Source organism: Pipistrellus kuhlii, unplaced genomic scaffold (assembly GCF_014108245.1).
Source record: "Pipistrellus kuhlii isolate mPipKuh1 unplaced genomic scaffold, mPipKuh1.p scaffold_m20_p_7, whole genome shotgun sequence".
In the NCBI taxonomy this organism is placed as follows: domain Eukaryota; kingdom Metazoa; phylum Chordata; class Mammalia; order Chiroptera; family Vespertilionidae; genus Pipistrellus; species Pipistrellus kuhlii.
The window spans coordinates 27,001,250-27,020,833 of record NW_023425573.1 but is presented as its reverse complement, the minus strand read 5'-3'; the positions used below and the strand labels follow the sequence as shown (position 1 = coordinate 27,020,833).

At 41.7% G+C, this 19,584-nt stretch overlaps 1 protein-coding gene across 4 annotated transcripts; it reads right to left on the bottom strand.

Moving 5' to 3' along the window:
* Positions 1-1,756: 1,756 nt before the first annotated feature.
* Positions 1,757-18,660, bottom strand: SPP2 (secreted phosphoprotein 2). 4 transcript variants are annotated; one of them, XR_006740483.1, is made up of 8 exons: positions 18,490-18,658; positions 18,273-18,397; positions 16,293-16,415; positions 15,110-15,217; positions 10,188-10,242; positions 9,390-9,447; positions 7,090-7,171; positions 1,757-1,867 (listed from the first exon to the last, which is right to left on the bottom strand). XR_006740483.1 is itself a non-coding variant. In XM_036421733.2 (8 exons), exons 1-7 carry the CDS (start codon positions 18,548-18,550, stop codon positions 7,091-7,093), a joined length of 633 nt encoding a protein of 210 aa, XP_036277626.1. In that variant the 5' UTR covers positions 18,551-18,660; the 3' UTR covers positions 1,757-1,867; position 7,090. The 4 variants fall into 4 exon arrangements, 3 of the variants coding, with proteins under 3 accessions (XP_036277626.1, XP_045431442.1, XP_045431443.1); XM_036421733.2 differs by having other exon boundaries at positions 7,090-7,200; positions 9,397-9,447; positions 18,490-18,660; XM_045575486.1 differs by lacking the exons at positions 1,757-1,867; positions 7,090-7,171 and adding an exon at positions 7,675-7,733 and having other exon boundaries at positions 9,397-9,447; positions 18,490-18,660.
* Between the last annotated feature and the right edge of the window lie 924 nt (positions 18,661-19,584).

The window sequence follows — 19,584 nt, the reverse complement described above, 5'->3', positions numbered from 1 at the left end:
AATGAAAGCATAAATAAAACCTTAATATGATTAAAAATATAGACACCAAACCAGAAGCTAACATTGTGCTTACATTAAAATGCTTAGATTCTGTCTAAGTGAGAAATAAAACCAGGATGCTTATTATTGCACTGTCCTATAACCCTGTGGGAATACATTAAAAGAACATAAAAAAGACATTGACATTCAAAAAATAAATGAAGAGGAGGCAAAATTAATATCACTTGCAGAAGTTACAGTTATACATTAAACACTCTAGAGTAGGGGTGTCGAACTCAATCAGAGAAGGGGCCAAAATCTAAAATCCAGCCTAAATCGCGGGCCGAATGGTTTACTGAACAGTCCTAAACTGTCATTGTGATGGAAACGCAGCGGAGTGCAGTGATGACAGCGCGGTGCGGGCCACATTGCAAGGCCTGGCGGGACAGATTTGGCCCGTGGGCCTTGTGTTTGACACATGTGCTCTAGAGTGTCAACTGAAGACCTATTAAAAATAATATAAGATTTCAGTAGAAAGACAGGCCGAAAGCTTAATATAGATTAGTCAGTTTTATATCATAAGATATAATGACAAAAAATCTCATTTATAATCACTACAAAAAGAATAATACCAATAAATAAATTATAAAATGAAATATGCCAAATGTGCCTGTGTGCACAGACACACAGACACACACACACACACACACACACACACACACACATACACAAACACGAACACTTAAATTCTATTAAGAGACAAAAAGATTTCAGTAAATGGAAATGTATATCTTATTCTTATAAGGCAAAACTCAAAAGTCTAAAGGCATCTGTTTTTGAATTTAATCTACAAATTTGATGTCATTAAATTGATTTAAAATATCAACAGAATTTTTGTTCATCACTTGACAGGCTGATCTTAAAGTTAAAATTTTAAAAAGCATATGGGAATATCCAGGAAAGTTTTGAAAAACTAGAGAAGATGAGTGAGGGTGAAGTAGACAATAGCCTTGTCCAACACTTAGAAGCTGTGATGAGTAGAGCAGTTTGCTACAGTGCAGGAATAGACAGCCCCATCTAAATCGAGGTGCAAATGCCTGGTAGTCACTTAGTGTATCATTGGTCCTGAAAATAGTCCTCAGGACCTCCTGACATCTTCATGGAAAGCCATAGAAATAGGTGTCAGTTTCAGTCTCACTGGCAAGGGACTGCATTCCAATTTGGGGATTTTTGAATCTTCCAGACCTCTCACTACTGTCATTCCCACAACAGACTGGCCACAGAAATGCCTGGCTCCAAACTGGGGCACCTAATTAGGACAAATTTCTAAGTAAGTGACTCAGGGACACAGTCCTTGGTTCTTTTCTGGCAATACCTGCTTTGACAGAAAGCCAGTTTGCTATTGGCTCTGTGGCCTAAGGAATCTGAAGAAAAGAAGCAATAGCAGCATTTTGGTGGGGGAGGAGATTGCCTCTTGTCCTTTAATCACCAGATGATTTCTCTTTTCTTTTTTAAATTAAAATTAGTCACAAAAGGAAAGACACTCCTTGACTCTGAGCTGCCTAGGACTGCCTATCTTGGAATTATGACCATTGTATGATTTAAGACAGGTGTTTGACATGATTATGCTAAACACGCTGCTTTATACATCTCAGCTCCTAAAATCCTTGGCTCAACTAATCTCCTCATAGCATTAGCTCCTTATCTGAAAATGTAATAGTTACTCCTATCTTTTATTTTTTTATTTTTAGAAAAAATAAATATCACTTGCAGGCAGTGAAAGAGAAAAAGTAGGACATTTATTAAGGGCTGTAACCAAACAAAAGGAAAATTACTCAATTCATGAAGCATCTTTCTTCACTGGAACTTTTTCCTCCAATGCATTTTGCTGTTAAAAGAGAGGACAAGATGATTAGATCCTGTGCTGTGCCTTTCACATTCTTACCACGGAGGCATGGGGTATGGGGAGCCTGGGGAGCCTGGGTGCCATTCAACATGGAACCCAAGATGGCAATGCGGCCAGCTCCTCAAACACAGGAAAGGGTGAGGGAAACCTGCAGTGAGAAGAGGAGGAACTGGAGTCCAGGTAAGAGAGATACAGTCCCAGATAGGATGCTCATGTCTCAAAAAAGGAAGGTCCAGAGGAGCCCTGAGGAAAGGCTGTAGCCACATGATGGGACTCAGGCTGGTCTAAGGAACAGCTGGTTTAAGGAACAGGTGGGAAGCTGGGAGGGAAGGAACCAGTCAAGCCTGTAAAGGTTGGCCTCAGCTGTGGTCAACCGAGGCTGTGTGGAAATGAGTCATTCATTCATTTAATCCATTCAATAAATGTGTATGCATTGAGTATCCCTTGGGGGATTACAAAGATCAGTAAGGTGTAGCCCCACTCTCCAATAAGAAGAAAAGGGGAGAAAGGGAGAAAGGGAGGGAGGGAGGGAAGAATCGAAAACTTAGTGGAGAAAACAGAAGCAGAATAGAGCACAGTCAATGCATTTCCATGAATGTGACTGGATGCTGGCAAGAACCGAACCCTGCACTTCCCACAGGACCCATTGATTCGGCGTCTTCATTGATTTTACAGAGCAGAACTACTGCTAATAGCAAGGAGAATGGACTGTACCTGGGGAATCATCGGCAGGTGCGCAGCGAGTGGATCTCAGATTGTGAGTAAATAGAGTCACCTATAGCCAGGTATGCACCTCCCTCCATAGCATGGGCTGGGTTTTTCCTAACTTATGAGGGGTAGCGGTGTTTGGCTTCCCCAGTAGGTGGACGGTCATGGGACCTCACGACAAAAAGTCATTAATTGGTCTGATACTTGGTATGGAATCCACTCAGTAAGTTCACTAAGAGGCACACGTTTTAGGGCCACCCCCACATAGCTGATGGCAGGTAGGTATGTTGTCAACATTTCCAATCGATCAAAGTCCTTGCCTTCTAGTTGGCTTTACCCAGCACACGACAAATGTATTTTAGATAAATAATCCCGAGATTTTGTCCTCTTATGCTATTTTCTAAACATGGAGATATTGTCATTAGCAAGCATCACAGGGAGGAATAGAGGGGCTTTGGCAGACAGCTAGACATCAAGAGCTACTCCCCAATGCCAGCACCGCCTCTGAGAGACCAGCTTCCTCATTCATGGAAGGGAGACAATGATGACAGCAGTTGCTGGGACTGCTGCAAAATTTATAGAAAGCCAAGCACATGCAGGGTCCAAACATAGACCCCAGCATTCTTGGCAATTCTGATATGTCCTGGTGCAAGGGATGGGGAAGAATCAGGCATTTGGTGAACATGTGTTAAACAAATTGATAAAACCACCAGACTGATTCTTCCCACCTTATAGTAACTGCCCAAAGGCCTCACTAAAAATCACCTCTTTTGCTGGTCTGGGGTATGGAGTTTAAGAATTCCACACCATTAGACAATCGATATAAAGGAACATGTATCATTCATGCTGCTGTGGTTTGGGGGCAGTCAGTGAGGTTTGTGGTCTTCCAGCCCCTATGTAATGAAAATGTTTGGGCGAATCCAGCAATAGCAATTCAGTGTGAGACCTCACATAGAGCCCAGACCACTTGAGGGGGGCTGACTTGCCATAGTTCCTATTTTAGAACAGCAAATACAAAAACATTTCAGAGCTCTTGGTTTAAATAATACCTTCCACTAGCCACTCGGATAGATAACATGGTTTTCTGAGAGAATCCTAGAACAGTGTTTGTTATGGCTCAAAAACACTTCCTCAGCTCCTATTTTGTTCCAGAGACTGAGCCAAGCTCTGAGGCTTCTGTGCTGTGTGAGCCTACATCTCCACCTTCAGAAAGCTCCCCACAGGAACCCTAGCTTGTTTGGCTCAGTAGATAGAGCATTGGCCTGTGGACTGAAGAGTCCTAGGTTTTATTCCAGTCAAGGGCACATGCCCGGTTTACAGGCAAGATCCCATATAAATTAAATTCTAGACACCAGTTTTACCATTATGAAACAAAGGATATTGTTAATTTAAGATAGTACCATTAATTATATTTTCTTATTGTTAAACTAAGATAATAAGGGTAACAAGATAAGACATCCCCAAGGAGTCCATGGTCCAGTAAATGATAACAACTATAAATCTTTGAAGGACCAGCCGGGACCGGTTTGGCTCAATGGATAGAGCATCGGCTTGGGGATTGAAGGGCCCCGGGTTCTATTCCTACCAAGGGCATGTACCTTGGTTGCGGGCACATCCCCAGTAGGGGGTGTGCAAGAGGCAGCTGATCGATGACTCTCTCTCATCGATGTTTCTAACTCTCTATCTCTCTCCCTTCCTCTCTGTATAAAAATCAATAAAATATATATTTTAAAAAAAATTAAAAAAAAATATTTGAAGGACCTGAGCCATAGATGTTAAGGGATTGGGTCACTGTCCCAGCTCCTAAAAGGCAGATGGGGCTGGGAGCCAGGCCTGCTGATTCCAGACAGTGTGAGTCAACTTCCTCACTAGACTCCCTGTAGAAGCCTTTCCAGCCTTGTTTTATGATTCTAGCAAACTTAGAACACCGGAGAGCAGAGACAGACCAGGACTTCAGTCAAAGTCAATGCCCAGGCCAGAGTGGCAGCCTTTGACCTTTTGTCTGTGCTGTCTTTTTTTTTTTTTTTTTTTTTTTTTTTTTGTGCTGTCTTTAAAGCAATGTTTTTTGGCTCTGGTTGGGTAGCTTAGTTGGTGAGAGCATCATCCAAATATGCCCAGGTTGCAGTTCAATCTCTGGTCAGGGCACATGCAAGAAACAACCAAAGAATGCATAAACAAGTGGAACAACAAATACCGTAGTCCTCTCTCTCTCTCTCTCTCTCTCTCTCTCTCTCTCTCTCTCTCTCTCTGAAAAAAAATCAAGTAAAAAAAGATGTTCTTGAAGTGATCATTTTTTTTCATAGAAATTAGGTCATTAATTTATATAGCAATACATATGTATGCATGGCCAATATAAGCATATCATTAATAATAAAATACAGCCAAATCATTGAAAACTCCATTGTTTACCCTGAGAATGCTCTGCTATGCAAAAAAAAAAAAAAATGATTTAAGTTTGTAAAAAAAGAATATGATGAGTTGTTTCTTCATAATGAGTAGTTTTTTTTATCTCAGCTAAACTGGTTTTTATATTCAGGGGCACATAGATGAAAAAGAAAACCTACTATTTGCATTTTTCATCCAATACAACCTCACTGGTCAAATTTTCCTTCTATTTTATTAAAGTCAGTTGACTTCTTTCAAATTCCAATGGTTGCAAATTAATTATATTGTACTATGCTTAGCTGTTGTGTGTGTTATTGTTTTGTTGTTTTGTTTTGTTTTGTTTTTACTGTAATAAAAGAATCTCAAGAGCCCAAAGGGAAGAATTCTGTCATTTACTCAACAAACACTTCCTGAATGCTTGCTGGGTGCTCTGCTCTGTGCAGGGCACTGGGAGACGATGGCAGGGAAGCTCCCTGAGCTTTGTGCCCAAGAGTCAGGTGGGACAGATCAGGCAGAAAGAAGACAAGCAATTGCATGTCTGGGATGAGGACTTGAGGGAGGCCCTAAAGAGATGTAGCTCTGATTTGGGAGGGGCCACTGAGGTGAGACCTGAGACGTGAGGAGGAATTAGCCAGGTGGATGTTCCAGGTGGAGGTCACAGCAGGAGAAATTGCCAGTATTTGAGTATTGCCAGAGCTTAGGGGATCGGGGGACTTGGGAGAGATGAGGCTAAAAAAGTAGGTGGGGCCAGGTCACAAAGGTCTTTGTGGGCCATGGTAGGGAGTTCGGACTTTATCCTGAAGGCATATGGTGCTATGTAAATCTAAAGCCCAGGAAGCCCAAGCTTTATTATTAACGTGTGTGTGTGTGTGTGTGTGTGTGTGTGTGTGTGTGTGTGTAAAAATGAACACTCTCTGAATCAGCAGTTATGATTGTATACCAACATTCCTTTGTGTCCTTCATGATGTTCCTTTACCAATGCCTTCGGAAATCCATAGCTGCATTTGCTCCAATCCCTAGTAACTGAGAGTTAATATACCCATGAGACTAGATTTTCAGTGTAGGTTTGCAGCGTGAGTGACACTTGTTCCTCTATGTGAGGGTCTCCATCTCCCCACAACACCTCCTCTTGGCTCAGGATCTGACTGTTGCACACCTCTGCTTTATCCCATAAGTGAAGCAAACATTAGGGGGTTTAAGTAGAGCAGGACCAGAGTCTCCTCTGTGTTTCCAGATAAACCCGAGGACCTGCAAGGTAGACATCATGGGACCAGGACCTGGGCCAATACCAGAGAAAATGCGAGGACAAAATCAGTAATTTGCCAGTGTTGCGAGAAGACAGAGGGTAAGGAAGAGTCCATGATGCTCTAAAATTGTGAACTTGTGAAAATTAGGTGGGTGGTGGTATCTTCAGTTGAGGAAGGAGGCTGGTTGAGTTTCATTTGCTCCCAAGGTTTCCATAGCAACTACATCTAGTGGGCAGTTGATATCAGGGCCTGGATCCCAGATGGAGCAGGGCAGGAGATGTGAACTTGGAAATAACTGCGAAATGATGAAAAAGTCAGGCAAGTGGAAGAGATGACAGAGTAATCTACTTTAGAAGGAAAGAATTGGGTGGCAGAAATAATACAAATGATCACAGGGCTTAAATTACTCATGGAGAAAAGGAAGGCAGATTAGATTTCACAGATTTGGAAGATTAGAATCCGGTTTGCAAAAAGCAGAAAAGTGAAAGGGAGGCAAGGAGGTCAATCAGGAGCCATAGACACTGTGGCAAGAAGCTTAGCAGAGAAAGAGGGAGGGTGAAAAGGACACTTCATCAAACAAAGGGAATGATCTCTTGTTTGCTATTTGTTTGTTTGCTCTTAAAGTGGAACAACTTGATCACCTCAGTGGCAGCAAATACAAAAGCCACAGGAAAGAGCCTGAGGAAGCAAGAGTGAAGAGCTGAAGGAGGAGCAGTGTCTGGAAGGGGATGAGACGGTGGAAAGGCAAAGATGGGAGGTAAACAGTGAAGCACAGACGTTTGAAGGTGTGAGAGTTGCAGTTTGAAGGCATTCACTCCAACAGTGTCTGTTTCTAAATACACGTTTTTACCTGTGTCCTCTTACCTCAAGACTCAAAGCCAGTATTTACTCTCGCTCTGCGCCACTGGTCCTGGTACCCTCTACCTCCAAGGGGGAAGCCCCTTCTCTCTAAAGAGAGAAAAGGAAGCATAGGCTCTGTCATTCACAGGCCACATGACAATAAATTAATGAAAAGGATTATGACTAGCATAATCAGAACCCATCCTGCCATGACAATTTCGTCTTCCTTGTCAAGCTCTCCTGCACCCTGCTCTGCATGGTGTCACTACCAAGCCCAGTACTTATTTCTCTCCATTGCCCATGATCTGTCTCAGTCACAGGTGTAAGCCCTCGAGGGCATGGACTGTCTATTTCTCTTTCAGTCTCTATGTCTCTGCCCAGTGCTTGTCACACAGATTTGCTGCATTGAACTAAGTTGTCATGTTCAAAGCCCTCTCCGAGAGAGCTGCACATCTGTGTCCGTGTTGCTCCCAAAGCCCAAGATGTTTTTAGAATTCAGCTCTGGAATTACTTCCTGAGACACATAAAAAGGATCAATCACATTAATTTATATCCATATATTTCTCGTCCCAAATGGCATTTCCCCAATGTGGTAGCCAACCTCTGAGATGGTCTCCGGGCTGTTCACACTCTTAGGTGTGCCCCTTCCACACTGAACCAAGGGTGGTCTGTGTGATTAATAAATATGCAGAAATGATGGTCTGTCACATCCAGAATCAGCTCATAAAAGACTTTGCCTTTGCCATGGGTGCTCTGTTGCTTGCTCACTTCTCTCTCTCTCTCTCTCTCTCTCTCTCTCTCTCTCTCTCTCTCTGTCTCTTGTCATTTTCTTGGGGGAAGCCAGCTGTCACACTTTGAAGATATTAAGACACCCCTGTGGAAAGGCCCATATGATGAGAAACTGAAGCCCTTAGTTCAACAGCCATGAAGATCTGAGGCCTGCCAACAAGCAGGTGAGTAACCTTGGAAGTGAATCTTTCTGCCCCAGGCAAGCCTTTCGATGACATCACAGCCCTAGTCGGCATCTTATCTGTAACTTTGTTTGTAGAGACTCTGGCCAGACATGCCCAACTAAACTGCTTCTGGGTTCCTGACCCTCAAAAACTATGCTAATAAACAATTGTTGCTTAAGGTACTAAGTTTAGGGTAAGACTGATTTCCAAATGTCTTTGGGCTATTTCTAAAATCAAATTGAATGGCAAATATTTACCACCAGTATAGAGATTCAAAAGAATGAGCCAGAGATTCTGAAGGCAATTTCAAAAGAAGTGTTCAAAATGTTCTCAGCAGTTGTCACAGTAGTGGAATAACTGTATGTTCTTTCAAAGTGACTATATAGAGAAGGTCTAAAACTTGGGCTTCCCCCCCCCCCCTTAAATCAAGCCTCAAATTGTGAGCATGCCTAATGAGGATCAGACATTGAACTCAATGAAATATTTATATCTGTTTTATTCATTGTGATGGAAAACTCTGGACATAGAGTAAATTTCACAGTTCCTTTGGAAAATAGCATGAAAAAACAAACAAACAGGCTTTAGAGTGACAGATGGGTATCAAAGTCCTGTCTCTGCCCTGCCACACACTAATTTTTGGTCAGTCCTAGTCACATAGCTGGAGGATTACCCAATTCAGCTCCAGTCAGTCAGATGAGCATTAGTCCAGATCTTCCCAGTTACACATTATTGCATAGCTGGGTCCCATAACTTAGGTCATGCATCCAGGAGGGTAGCCTTGGGCAAGTTACAGAAAATCAGTTTGCTCATCTGTAAAATGGGAAGGAACATGGTGTCGCCTTACAGGATGGGTGTGAGGGTTGAAGGAGGAAATCCTGTCTAGCAATTAGTACAGAGTATTTGTGCATAAAATTAACACCTTGAGTTAATTCTCATTTCTTCTATATAAGCAGCCAATAACCTGGTTTAAAGAGTTATCACAAAGATTAAATAAGAAAACTGATCTGTAACAGGAGAAAAATAAATACCACTAATGTCTGCTTAACACAAAATATAGTTGAGAGTGGAGGGCAAAGAGAAAATCAAAATAATTTGGATTATCCAGAAAATACCCATTGTGGGGCAGGAAAAAGGTCAAACTGATCTCCCTAGCCTGATTTGATATTTCAACTTCTGATATCATTTAAGTGAGTTTCTAATGCCGCAATTTTATCTTTTCAATCATTTGCAAAGCAAGTTTATGCAGTACTCTACTATCATTTCATTCACTTAAAATTGTTTGTATTTAATGGGTTTATCTCCTATGAAATGGCTACCACAGAGTCTGACTTGATGAGACTGAGGTCAACTGACCTGGGAAGAAGACAGGACCACTTACCGTGCGACCGTTCATAAAACTGTTCACGTCTGGGTGTGTCAGAAACGAGATCTGGAACACAATAATAGTTTTAAGGCCTTGTCACTTCTAGAACATTCTGTGATGTTATTATTGATGTCTCAGATGTGCCTCTTGACCAAGGAGGAAGTGGGAGATCACCAAAGAGTTTGACCACCATCAGCACCAATAGGAAAAAGCCTCAGGAACATAAAAATGGTTCCTAGGCCACACAACACTAACCCATCCTACTTCAAGTGAGAGGCCACACAAGGAAGAAAGAAAGGAGAGCCTCCCTCTCCCAATTAAGAATCGGAAATGATGGTTCAGTCCAGTCATGTAGCTAGAGAATTATCCAATTCAGCCCCAGCCAGTTAGATGAATTTTAATCCAGATCCTCCCACTTCACCTTAGTGCATATGTGGGCCCAGAAGCTTAGGTCATGCATTCAGGAGGACTGAGCAAGGCTGTTCAAGTTTACAGACCCTCTCAAAGGGCACACCAACATCTGCCCTGACTACTGGACAGAGATGTTGGGGCCATCAGATGAAATCATGCACGGAAAACCTCTGTATAAACACAGAGGAATGCCTAAATGAAAGATTGTATTGCTATTGCCTAGTGTGAAGAAAGAAACAAAAATAAAAGAAAACGTTTATTTTCTGCAATGACTGTAGTTGTTCAAATGTTATGTATAGATACATCTAGTTTTAAATGACTCATTAACAGAAAGCTTCAATATGAAGTTGTTTCAAGAAAAAAAAAGCATAAAAAAAGAACAGATCTCAACTTACCAAGTAGATAACTGTTTCTCCATTTAGAGGATCCTAATATACCCCTGAAAATCTTCTACATAAATGTAAGCATCAGTGTGTATCAGCACATGAAAGAGACAAAAAGAAAAGACATTGTGAAAAAATGCAACTCTTATCTGAAGGGTTCTCATTAATTAAATAAGACAATATATTATTTCAATTAATTTTATAGGGTACCATGCATGTATATCTAAAAAAGAATGTGGGGAAGTGCAATTTACATGAAGCAAAAATGGACTAAAATGCTTCTCACCAGACTCAGAATTACTCCCAAATGTTATAAACCAGAAAGATGGAAGCTTGTTTCATGGACTTGCAAATTGTGTTCAGGTCAATTTTTGGAGGTTTCTCTCTATGAAGATTCCATATGTATGCAGTTAGGGCACATAAAAAGCCTTCATGAAGCCACTGAAAGGCTATACAAAAATACATGTGGCTCAATTGGTTGAGCGTCATTCTGTATACCAAAGGGCTGCTGGTTCAATTCCCAGTCAGGCACAAGCCCAGGTTGTGAGCTCCGTCCCTGGTCAAGGTACATATGGGAGGCAACTGATTGATGTTTCTCTCCTCTCCCTTTCTCTCTCTAAAAAACTCAGTAAAACATATTTTAAAAATACATGTGCATACTAGTGTATGATTTTATTAACCAATGTAACCCCAATACATTCAATTATAGAAAACCTGCACATGAAAGCTCATAGTATCATTATTTGTAATATCCAAAAAGGGAACTGTTATTCAACAATTTAAGGAATTAAATATTTGCACATACTACAACAGGTATGGGCCTCCAAAACATGAGTCTAAGTGAAAGAAGCCAGTCATAAAAGAAGACATATTGAAATATCCAGCATAGGCAAATCTATAGACACAGGAGGGAGATGAGTGGCTGTGTCCAGGAAGGAATGAGAATCAGAATGACTTGCTAATGGCTAAGAGGTTTCTTTCTGAGACGGTGGATATGTTCTGGGTTTAGAGAGTGGTGATGATTGTACAATTGTGAATATACTAAAACCACTGACCTATACACATGAAAGAGAGGCACTGTACAGTATGTGAATTATATCTCAATATAGGTGGAATTTTTAAAAAATAGAGAAACACGACTAAGCCAGGCCAATGGAAATAATGCCAAAAGGTATCTCCCACTTGAGTCTAAGAGAAATACTCCTTTTCCCTCTAAGTTTAAAGGAGCTAAATGTGGAGTAGCTGGTAGTCTTGCTTCCTGCTACACTGAGAAAGTCCATGGCAATGAAAAAGGGAAGGAAAAAGAGAGGCATGGGAGGGAGAGGGAAAGGGAGAAGGAGAAAATGAATATGGCATTGAAGGTGCCTAAATTGAGTGTGAGGCCAACTCCTCCCTTTCCTTTATGGGAATGTGACCATGAAATTGTCTTATTTCAGCTCAGGCTACCTCTGGTTGAGTTTCTATCTCTTGAAATGAAAGACAGTAAATAAATGAAGCACCTGTCACCTCTCCTTCCCTGAGCTCAGAATTTCTGTTCAGTTATTCTTCCTCAGTTTCTCCCTTTGGGACTATTTTCTCCCTTGGCTGATACCTTAACCAGACCTCTTCCCTTCCACTCCAAATGAGAAGGATTTGTCTAAAGTCAAGTTCAATTACCCACTTACAGGTGTAACATTGCATTCTTGATGACTGCACTGTTACATGATTGGCTGAGTTCTATGCACCATGTAGAGACCTACACGCTTCTCCTTTAAAATGAAAAAAATAACACAGACTACCTATGATTCAAATATCTATTTGATTAAGGAGAAGATACTTTTAGCAAATTTAGACATTTATTTCCTCAAATGTCTTTATAGTTTTTAAAAATTATATAGTGGAAAATCCAAATTTCTTATATTCAAGGCCACTTCTTACCAGATATTCTCCATTTAATCTAAATCCTTTTTTATAAAATTTGATTTTTTTTCAGCCTTATTCTCCATGGTTAAATCTTTCTTTACATTATATTCCTTTTCCTGGAAATTCTTTTGTATTCTACATGTTTGTCAAGTAGTCTTTATTTTCTTGACTCATGTGTCTTTTATTTTTTCTATTTCCTATTTCCAACAATGGTTTATTTGTTCCATGTCTAAATTCATCTACTCTATCATCTTTCATGTTTGTAGTATCACCATTTATTTCACTGAAAATGGTTAACAGTTATTTTCTAATTTTTTTTTCTGTATCATGTAAGAAATCTATTTCAGAGTTTCCAGGAATTACTTTAAACTCCATCTGCTTTCTTCTCTTTCTTTTGAATTGCAGCATTTTTAATTTAAGAAATTATTTTTTTTAAGGAATTTTTTTTAATTGGATCAAAATTCTTAACAATCTCAATCTCCTAATCTTCCAGGAATAGCAACCTGAGAGTTTATATAAAAATCGTGTTTGTTTCAGGAGCTAACTTAACTTAATGTCAGTGTCTTCTTACAAAATGTGAGATGGGAGAACAATGAGTGTGTCTTCACTCTGCAATTAGAAAGATTTGTGGTGCCAAGTCCATATGGCTCAGTGGTTGAGCATTGATTTATGAACCAGGAGGTCAAGGTCAATTTCCTGTCAGGGCATATACCTGGATTGTGGGCTTGATCTCCAGTAGGGGGAGTGCAGAAGGCCACCAATCAATGATTCTCATCACTGATGTTTCTATCTCTCTCTCCATTTCCTTTCCTCTCTCTGAAATCAATAAAAATATTTTAAAACAAAAACAGAAAACAAGAGTTTTGGGTTGCCCACACAATCAGAATCAACTTCCCAAATCAGACACGGAAGAGGGAGGGGTTAATTTAGATGACCACTTATTAAATTAATTTCAATTGTGTCAAAGATCATAGAATAAACTAGAATCCCTTTCTCTCAACATTCACTACTAACTCCCAAACCCAGGCAGCATTCTCGCTCACTTGTCCTGCCTAGCCCCCATCTACCCTTAGCTAGTTCCAATCTACTCTTCATCTATTCTGTCACTGGCCTACTTACAATCCCTCAATAGCCCCATTGCCATTCTGATCAGCCAGGGATGCTCAACATGACCAATGAGGCTTTATCTTGAACTGGCTGTGGTCCTGTCCAGCCCCACACCCCCACCACTCTCTCTGCATTTTGCTCATTCCAGTCATGGATTTCTGTCCATTTAAATCTACCAACTTCTGTCATATTTCAGGGAACTCCCTCGTAATCTCCTTTTGCTTGGAATTTCTTTCTCCCTTCCCTCCACCTCCTGTCCCTTCTGTCCTGATGTCAACCTTCCAGTTCTTGGGTTGAATATCAGCTCCCTGGGAAGCTCTCTCTGTCTGGGACACACTAATCTGTCTTCTTTTATGTACTCCCCAATACTTGCCTGGTCACCCCTGCTTAACAGACATCACCCAGACTCATCTATACACTCCACAAAGGACAGAACTATGCTTGTCTTGCTCTTCACTATCTCTCTAGCTTTCTCCACAGAAACCACAAAATCAATTCCAATAAAATGCTGGTGAAATGATATTTGTGGCCCTGTCACTTCTGAGCTAGCTGGGCAGTGAGCATGTGAGTGTGTGAAGTGTGAAACATATCTGACTTTCTAGATATTTTAATGAAGTCTAGAAAAGGAGGCCCTTGGTATTGTCATATCACCAAGGGAATAGGACTCTGGGGCAATTCTCCCAGAAATCACCTGGGTATTGATCCTCAAAAGTAGCCAGTGTGAACAAGATCAATTCACAAGGTTATGCTCAACTAAACAGTGTGTGGAAAAGGTCCTAACAACCTGGGGAAAGTTCTACCTGTGCCAGTAACACCACCACCCATATCAGGAGTTCTCATCACCTCTTTCATTACTTCCTAATCCTAAAACAGATTTTCATAAATAATACGAGACTTATCCAGTGATCACTTTGTAAGTTATATAAATGTTTAGTCACTATGTTGTACACCTGAAACTAATACAGTATATGTCAACTGTAATTGAAAAACAAATTTAAAAAACTAAAAACTAAATATAAATAAATAATATGGACTTCCAAACAAAATATTTAAAGCATTGGGTATGTTAATAATATGAGAATATTATTTTTATGTATAATTTTTGAAGTTGAAATTGTATACTCTTTTAATGTAATTCTCACTACAAATTTAAATTGTAAAAAATTGAATAAAATATGAGTAGATAAGTAAAAATACCAGCTGTATACTGGTAGAAATGTTTTAAAAATGCTTGTCAAGAATATTATCCCATTATGAATAAACAAATAATGTAATAGTCACGTTTTTACCCTAGTTAGAGTCATACCATATTCCTGACCATTTCTTCCTAAGTTTTAAAAAATTCATTCAACAAATACTTCAACACCATGCAAATCAACAACATTCAAATTAATTTCAATGTGATTGAAGGAAGGAATGTGTCCTGCCATTCACTACACACTGTCATGTACGAGATGCAAGACCTGGTCTTCCTTGCCCATCCCTCCCTGGTTGGGTCAACAACCTATCCCCTGACCTAGATTGCAGAGCTAGCAAATAATTTTGACCTCTGGTCCAGCAAAAATGTCCCTCTTTGTTCCACTGAACCACAGGACCAGTGAGTGCATACTTAAGTCTAAAACTTTGAAGATTTGCTAATTTCACAAATCTTGGGGAAACAGCGAGATAGAAATAGATATAGATGGATAGGTAGATGATAGATAGATAGATAGATAGATAGATAGATAGATAGATGGATGCAGACAGAGGATAAGCTGGAGGAAGTAAGAGGTTGTAGGTATAAAAGAAAGAATCCAGCTGAGCAAGCAGAGCTCTGCTTGCCCATACCTGGGTGATGCTCCGACTACACTAATACAGCAATCTGTCACAGATTCACACAGACCCTACGAGGAACTGTCCTGATGGACACCAAGGCCCAGTCATACCTCTTCACTGCTGTCCGACTCGGAGCTGGAGGACCAGCTGCAAAAAACCCACACGTCCTGCACCTGCTCAGCAGACATCCACACGGTGCTTCTGCAAGAGGCTGCTGGCTGGAAAATGCAAAGCAATGAGCTGTACCTCCAGCAGCTCACAGAGGGTTAGACCTGTCCAAGAAACCAGGACTATGGTAGGGCTGGACAAAATGATGCAGACAGATAGGAAAAATTAACAGAGGCATTTCATTTTTCCAAAATGAAAGTTTCTCAATACCTAAGGAGAAAAATGAAATATTTAAATATCTCTTAGGCATATGATACATTATGAGCCCCAGGAAAGCAGATGTTCCTGCATGAGCACTGAGGGGCTGTCCTGAAACCTTTCCCACTAGAGCAAAAAGAAGTGAGAAGAACCTCAAGGTTCTCCTTTGGCTCCAGATTTCATTTGCTCTGACACTTGGGGTTTGAGGTCCTTTGTAAAATACTCCTGGTGAAAAGTCTCGAAACAAAGGATTCTTTTTCAGAATTTACATCGTTGTAAAGCAACCCCAACATAAAACGATCGTGTAACAAAGGCCTGAGAACACGTACACGTCATCGCAAACGCCTTGGAAAGCCATCATTGGTTTGATGGAGCAGCCCATGGGTGCGAACCAAGTGTGGAACCATGTTCTGGTCACTGGGATACAAACCAAACATGCATGGTCCTACATTTATTCCTGTCATTTATTCCCAATGGAGTCCATGCTAGTGGGGGAGACAGATATTACACAACAGTCAACTGCAAAAGAATGTGACTCTCCCGAGTAGTGTTTTAAAATTATTTTAAGTAGGTGAAATGTCTCTGGGATTTTTGTTTGGTGTTGGCCTCGTTGTATTTCCTTTGCTTGGAATCATCACTATCCCCATTTTAAAGAGCAGGAAACTAAGGCAACAGGGGCAAAATAATTTGCCAGGATCATTCAGGACCATGTAACCCAGAGTTCAAGTCCTCAACCACTAAGCAACACTGCCTCCATCCGGGGAATACAGCCTGGACACACTTAGTGCCTCCACTGTGGCCGATCAACAGGCAACAGCCAAGCTCTTGCTGTGACAATCACGGAAGAAGACAAGGTACTGCCTCCTGTCAGTTTGTGGGATTGGGGGTGGGGGTGGGGAGGAGGGTGGCTCTTCCCACCACACTTACCACATAGTAGCCAGGTTGGAAGTCACAGGTGGCAGGGTCTGCGCCAGAATCCTTCCTGCATGTGGTCTCTCGAACGCTGAATTGTATATCCAAGCTCGAGTTATTCTCACCCAGAACATTGACCTTCACAAAAACAAAGCATCAGTCTGCCACTGATGAGTTTCTGAAATTCACAATGTTAGCACAGTCTCTCCCTGCACAGGGAGAAAACATTTCGGAATCTTCCGCCAGTAAAAACAGCTGCCAGTCATCTCAGCCATCACCTGGTCTCGTGCCCTCATGCTCATGCCCAGAGGAAAGGTGCTTTGCCAAAGGCACACGGCACTTCAGGGGGAAGACGGAACCAGCCCTTCGGGGTCCTAACTCCAAGGGAAGCGTGTATAATTGATCTTCATTATTCACAGATTCCATACTTGCAAATTTGCCCACTCACTAAAATTTATTTGTAACTCCAAATTTCGACACTCAGGGTCCTTTGGCAGTCGTTTGTGGACAGGTGAAGTTTTCATGGAAGGGGCGTAGTGATTGTTGCCTGACCAATGAATCTCAATAATCAGAAAAGTCCAGAGAGAGGCAAGAATAGGCAGCTTCCAGACAGAACAGCAGCATACAGGATGTGGTGGGACATCACTTAATTATAAACTCATTAAGGATCACACACACACGTACGTTAAGTGTGCTGATTTGCAGGTGCATGTGTGTTGGGCACAGGTCTGTACCAAGATGGTCACATGATGGAATGTGCGCTGGGTAGCTCTGCCTCACACCAGCTCATCTCCCTGGGCCAGACTTCCATGCTGTCTGTAATTGACTCTCTCAGGACCTGTACTCATGCTCTTATTCATTTAGTTAAGCCCTGGCTTTCTTCTGTCATGAGCAAGGCTAAATTACAAGCAAATTTAAACTGTTCATCTGCAGGTTGGAAAGAGGACATAGATTTCCCCACACCACAGCCACCCGAGCCAGTGTGCAAGGAATGCATCTCACAGTGACCCCACATCACAACTTCCAGGCCGCCTGTCCCCTTTCTGGCTGCACACCTAACTAAAGCATAGTCCATCGTTCTCGTGACCTATGGCCCAATTAGAAAAGACAGCTGGGACAATTCGATTTATTTCCTGGGACTCTGGAAATGAGACACAGAGCCATTCTCTGAAGAAGAAGGGTCAAGATGACCATGGTGTATTTGGAGACTGGGGCTAAGAAACCATGAGCCACATGGAACAAGCTAAGCATGAGCGAAGGCGGCACCCAGCCAGGATGGGAGACGCGAGCAGGCAGACTTGAGAGGGCACCTCTGTTCCCTCCCATGTGGCCGGTAATTCATAGAACCTGTCCCACCCCCTATCTTCACTGAAACCAACTTGAGGGCATTTCTGCCCTTCTCTGCACAGGAACCTTTTAGGTGACTAAATCCCCTGGGGACGGGGAAGGGGCAGGCGACTTGCTGCCCACACTCTCATTTCCTTTGAAGGATATATCTGCTTCTCCTTCTTTGCCTGTCACAGACTTAGTCAAGGGAAGCCCAAGAAAATTCATCTTCCCCTACTTCCAAAGCTAACAGGAAACAGACTTCCACTAAACTGACAAAGGAAGGGTGTATTTTTATTTCAAAAGCCAGGATTTATTTCCAATAAATATTAGAAGCAGAACTGCTGAACTTGAAAAGGCCTCATTTCTAATAAATGAGAAGTTCTTAATAAAGGATTTCAAGAGGAGCCACGGGGACACAGGCTACAAAGGCAGGATGCTCGGCAGGAACCGTCTGGAGACGGGCAATGGGGCCAGCGAGACTCGAGAGTCTGTGGCAGAATCTTAATTAAATCCTTTCTCTGCCAAAAATTGTCTGAAAGAGATGACTAGCTGTTATCATTTAAACCTGACAAAATATTTTTTAAAAAGTGTACCCAATGCACTGACCAAAGAACAAAGGCAGAACGCAGTAGTAAGAGGCTTGGGGGAGAGGCACTGTGCGCTTACTCTTTTTATGGAACTTCTGAATGCCCGGAACAGATACGGGCTCAGGGACCGAGCGTTCACTTCTGCCACCGAGGCGTCCAGGGCTTGCCGCAGGGAGGCCAGGTCGTAGTCATACACCGGGAAACCTGGGCATGCAAGCAGGCGGGACACAGTGAGATCATTTGTCAGGTGCATGGGCCAGGACCCCCCCCAAACTGAGTGGAGCTGAGTTGCCTACCTGCACAGGACCAGATGCTCATTCCAAGAACAGTCATGACCAATAATGTCTTCAGCGCCATCTTCTCTGTGCGGGGAAGAATAATTTTCACTCAGAGCCCTGGAGAGTGTGTCTGCACGTCAGAGGACAGCAAGTCCTCCAGAGAGCGGCACTTTATTTATAGGCCGCGACCCAGTTTGCTCTCTCTGACTGGGCGGTCTGGAGCTTAACCAGAAACAATTGATCCAGGGTGAATATTTACCGCTGCTTTTTCCTATGGAAAGGTGCCAGGCCACTTTGAAGTTGTGACCTCAACCTGGGACTTTAGCCGATGGCAAAGACAGCAAGAGGCTCAGGGCTTCGTGTGTACGCTGTTTTTTTGTTTGTTTGTTTGTTTGTTTGTTTTCTGTTTTAATTTCATTCACATGCACAGCTTATGTCTCTGTTTTCATCCCATTTTTTTTGGAGGGAAGGGGTATATTTTATTTTCAATAAAACTTCGTTTTCAATTGTCCGTTTAGTCCCCTCTCATGTTCCTAAAAATGTTGCAGTTGGCTGTTTATGAAAGGTGTGTAGTTCTTTCAAGGCATTTCTGGGGATTATAACTGCAAAGAAGATAATTTGATCTACAGAATTTAATATGCCAACAAGGACCAGCCTTCTCTGCCAATGGGCATTTTTGCGCTTCTCCTGGACAGCATGGTGTCTGCATATTGATGGTTCTTGTGCACTACAAAATCCCAAGGTCACTCATGAACCATTGAAAAGAAGAGATACTTGAGAGCAAATATAGTTTGAGTGACATGCAGGTCCTCGTGTTCTCATGCTTAGAATTCACGTAAAGAAGATGTATAGTGCTGAAGCTTAGGAAGACCTGGAATTCCTTGGCTCCACACTTGTCAGGAATGGACCCTTGGTCATGGGACCCAACACCTCTGAGCCTCAACTTCCTTATCTATAAAATAGATAGAAATGGTTAGATGTAAGGTATATGATTAGTCAGGGAGAAACTGAATCAATAGGATATACACTCAGTGGTCAGATTATTATGATCTCTAAACACATAATAATCAGGCAAATATATATATATTAGAGGTCCAGTGCATAAATTCGTGC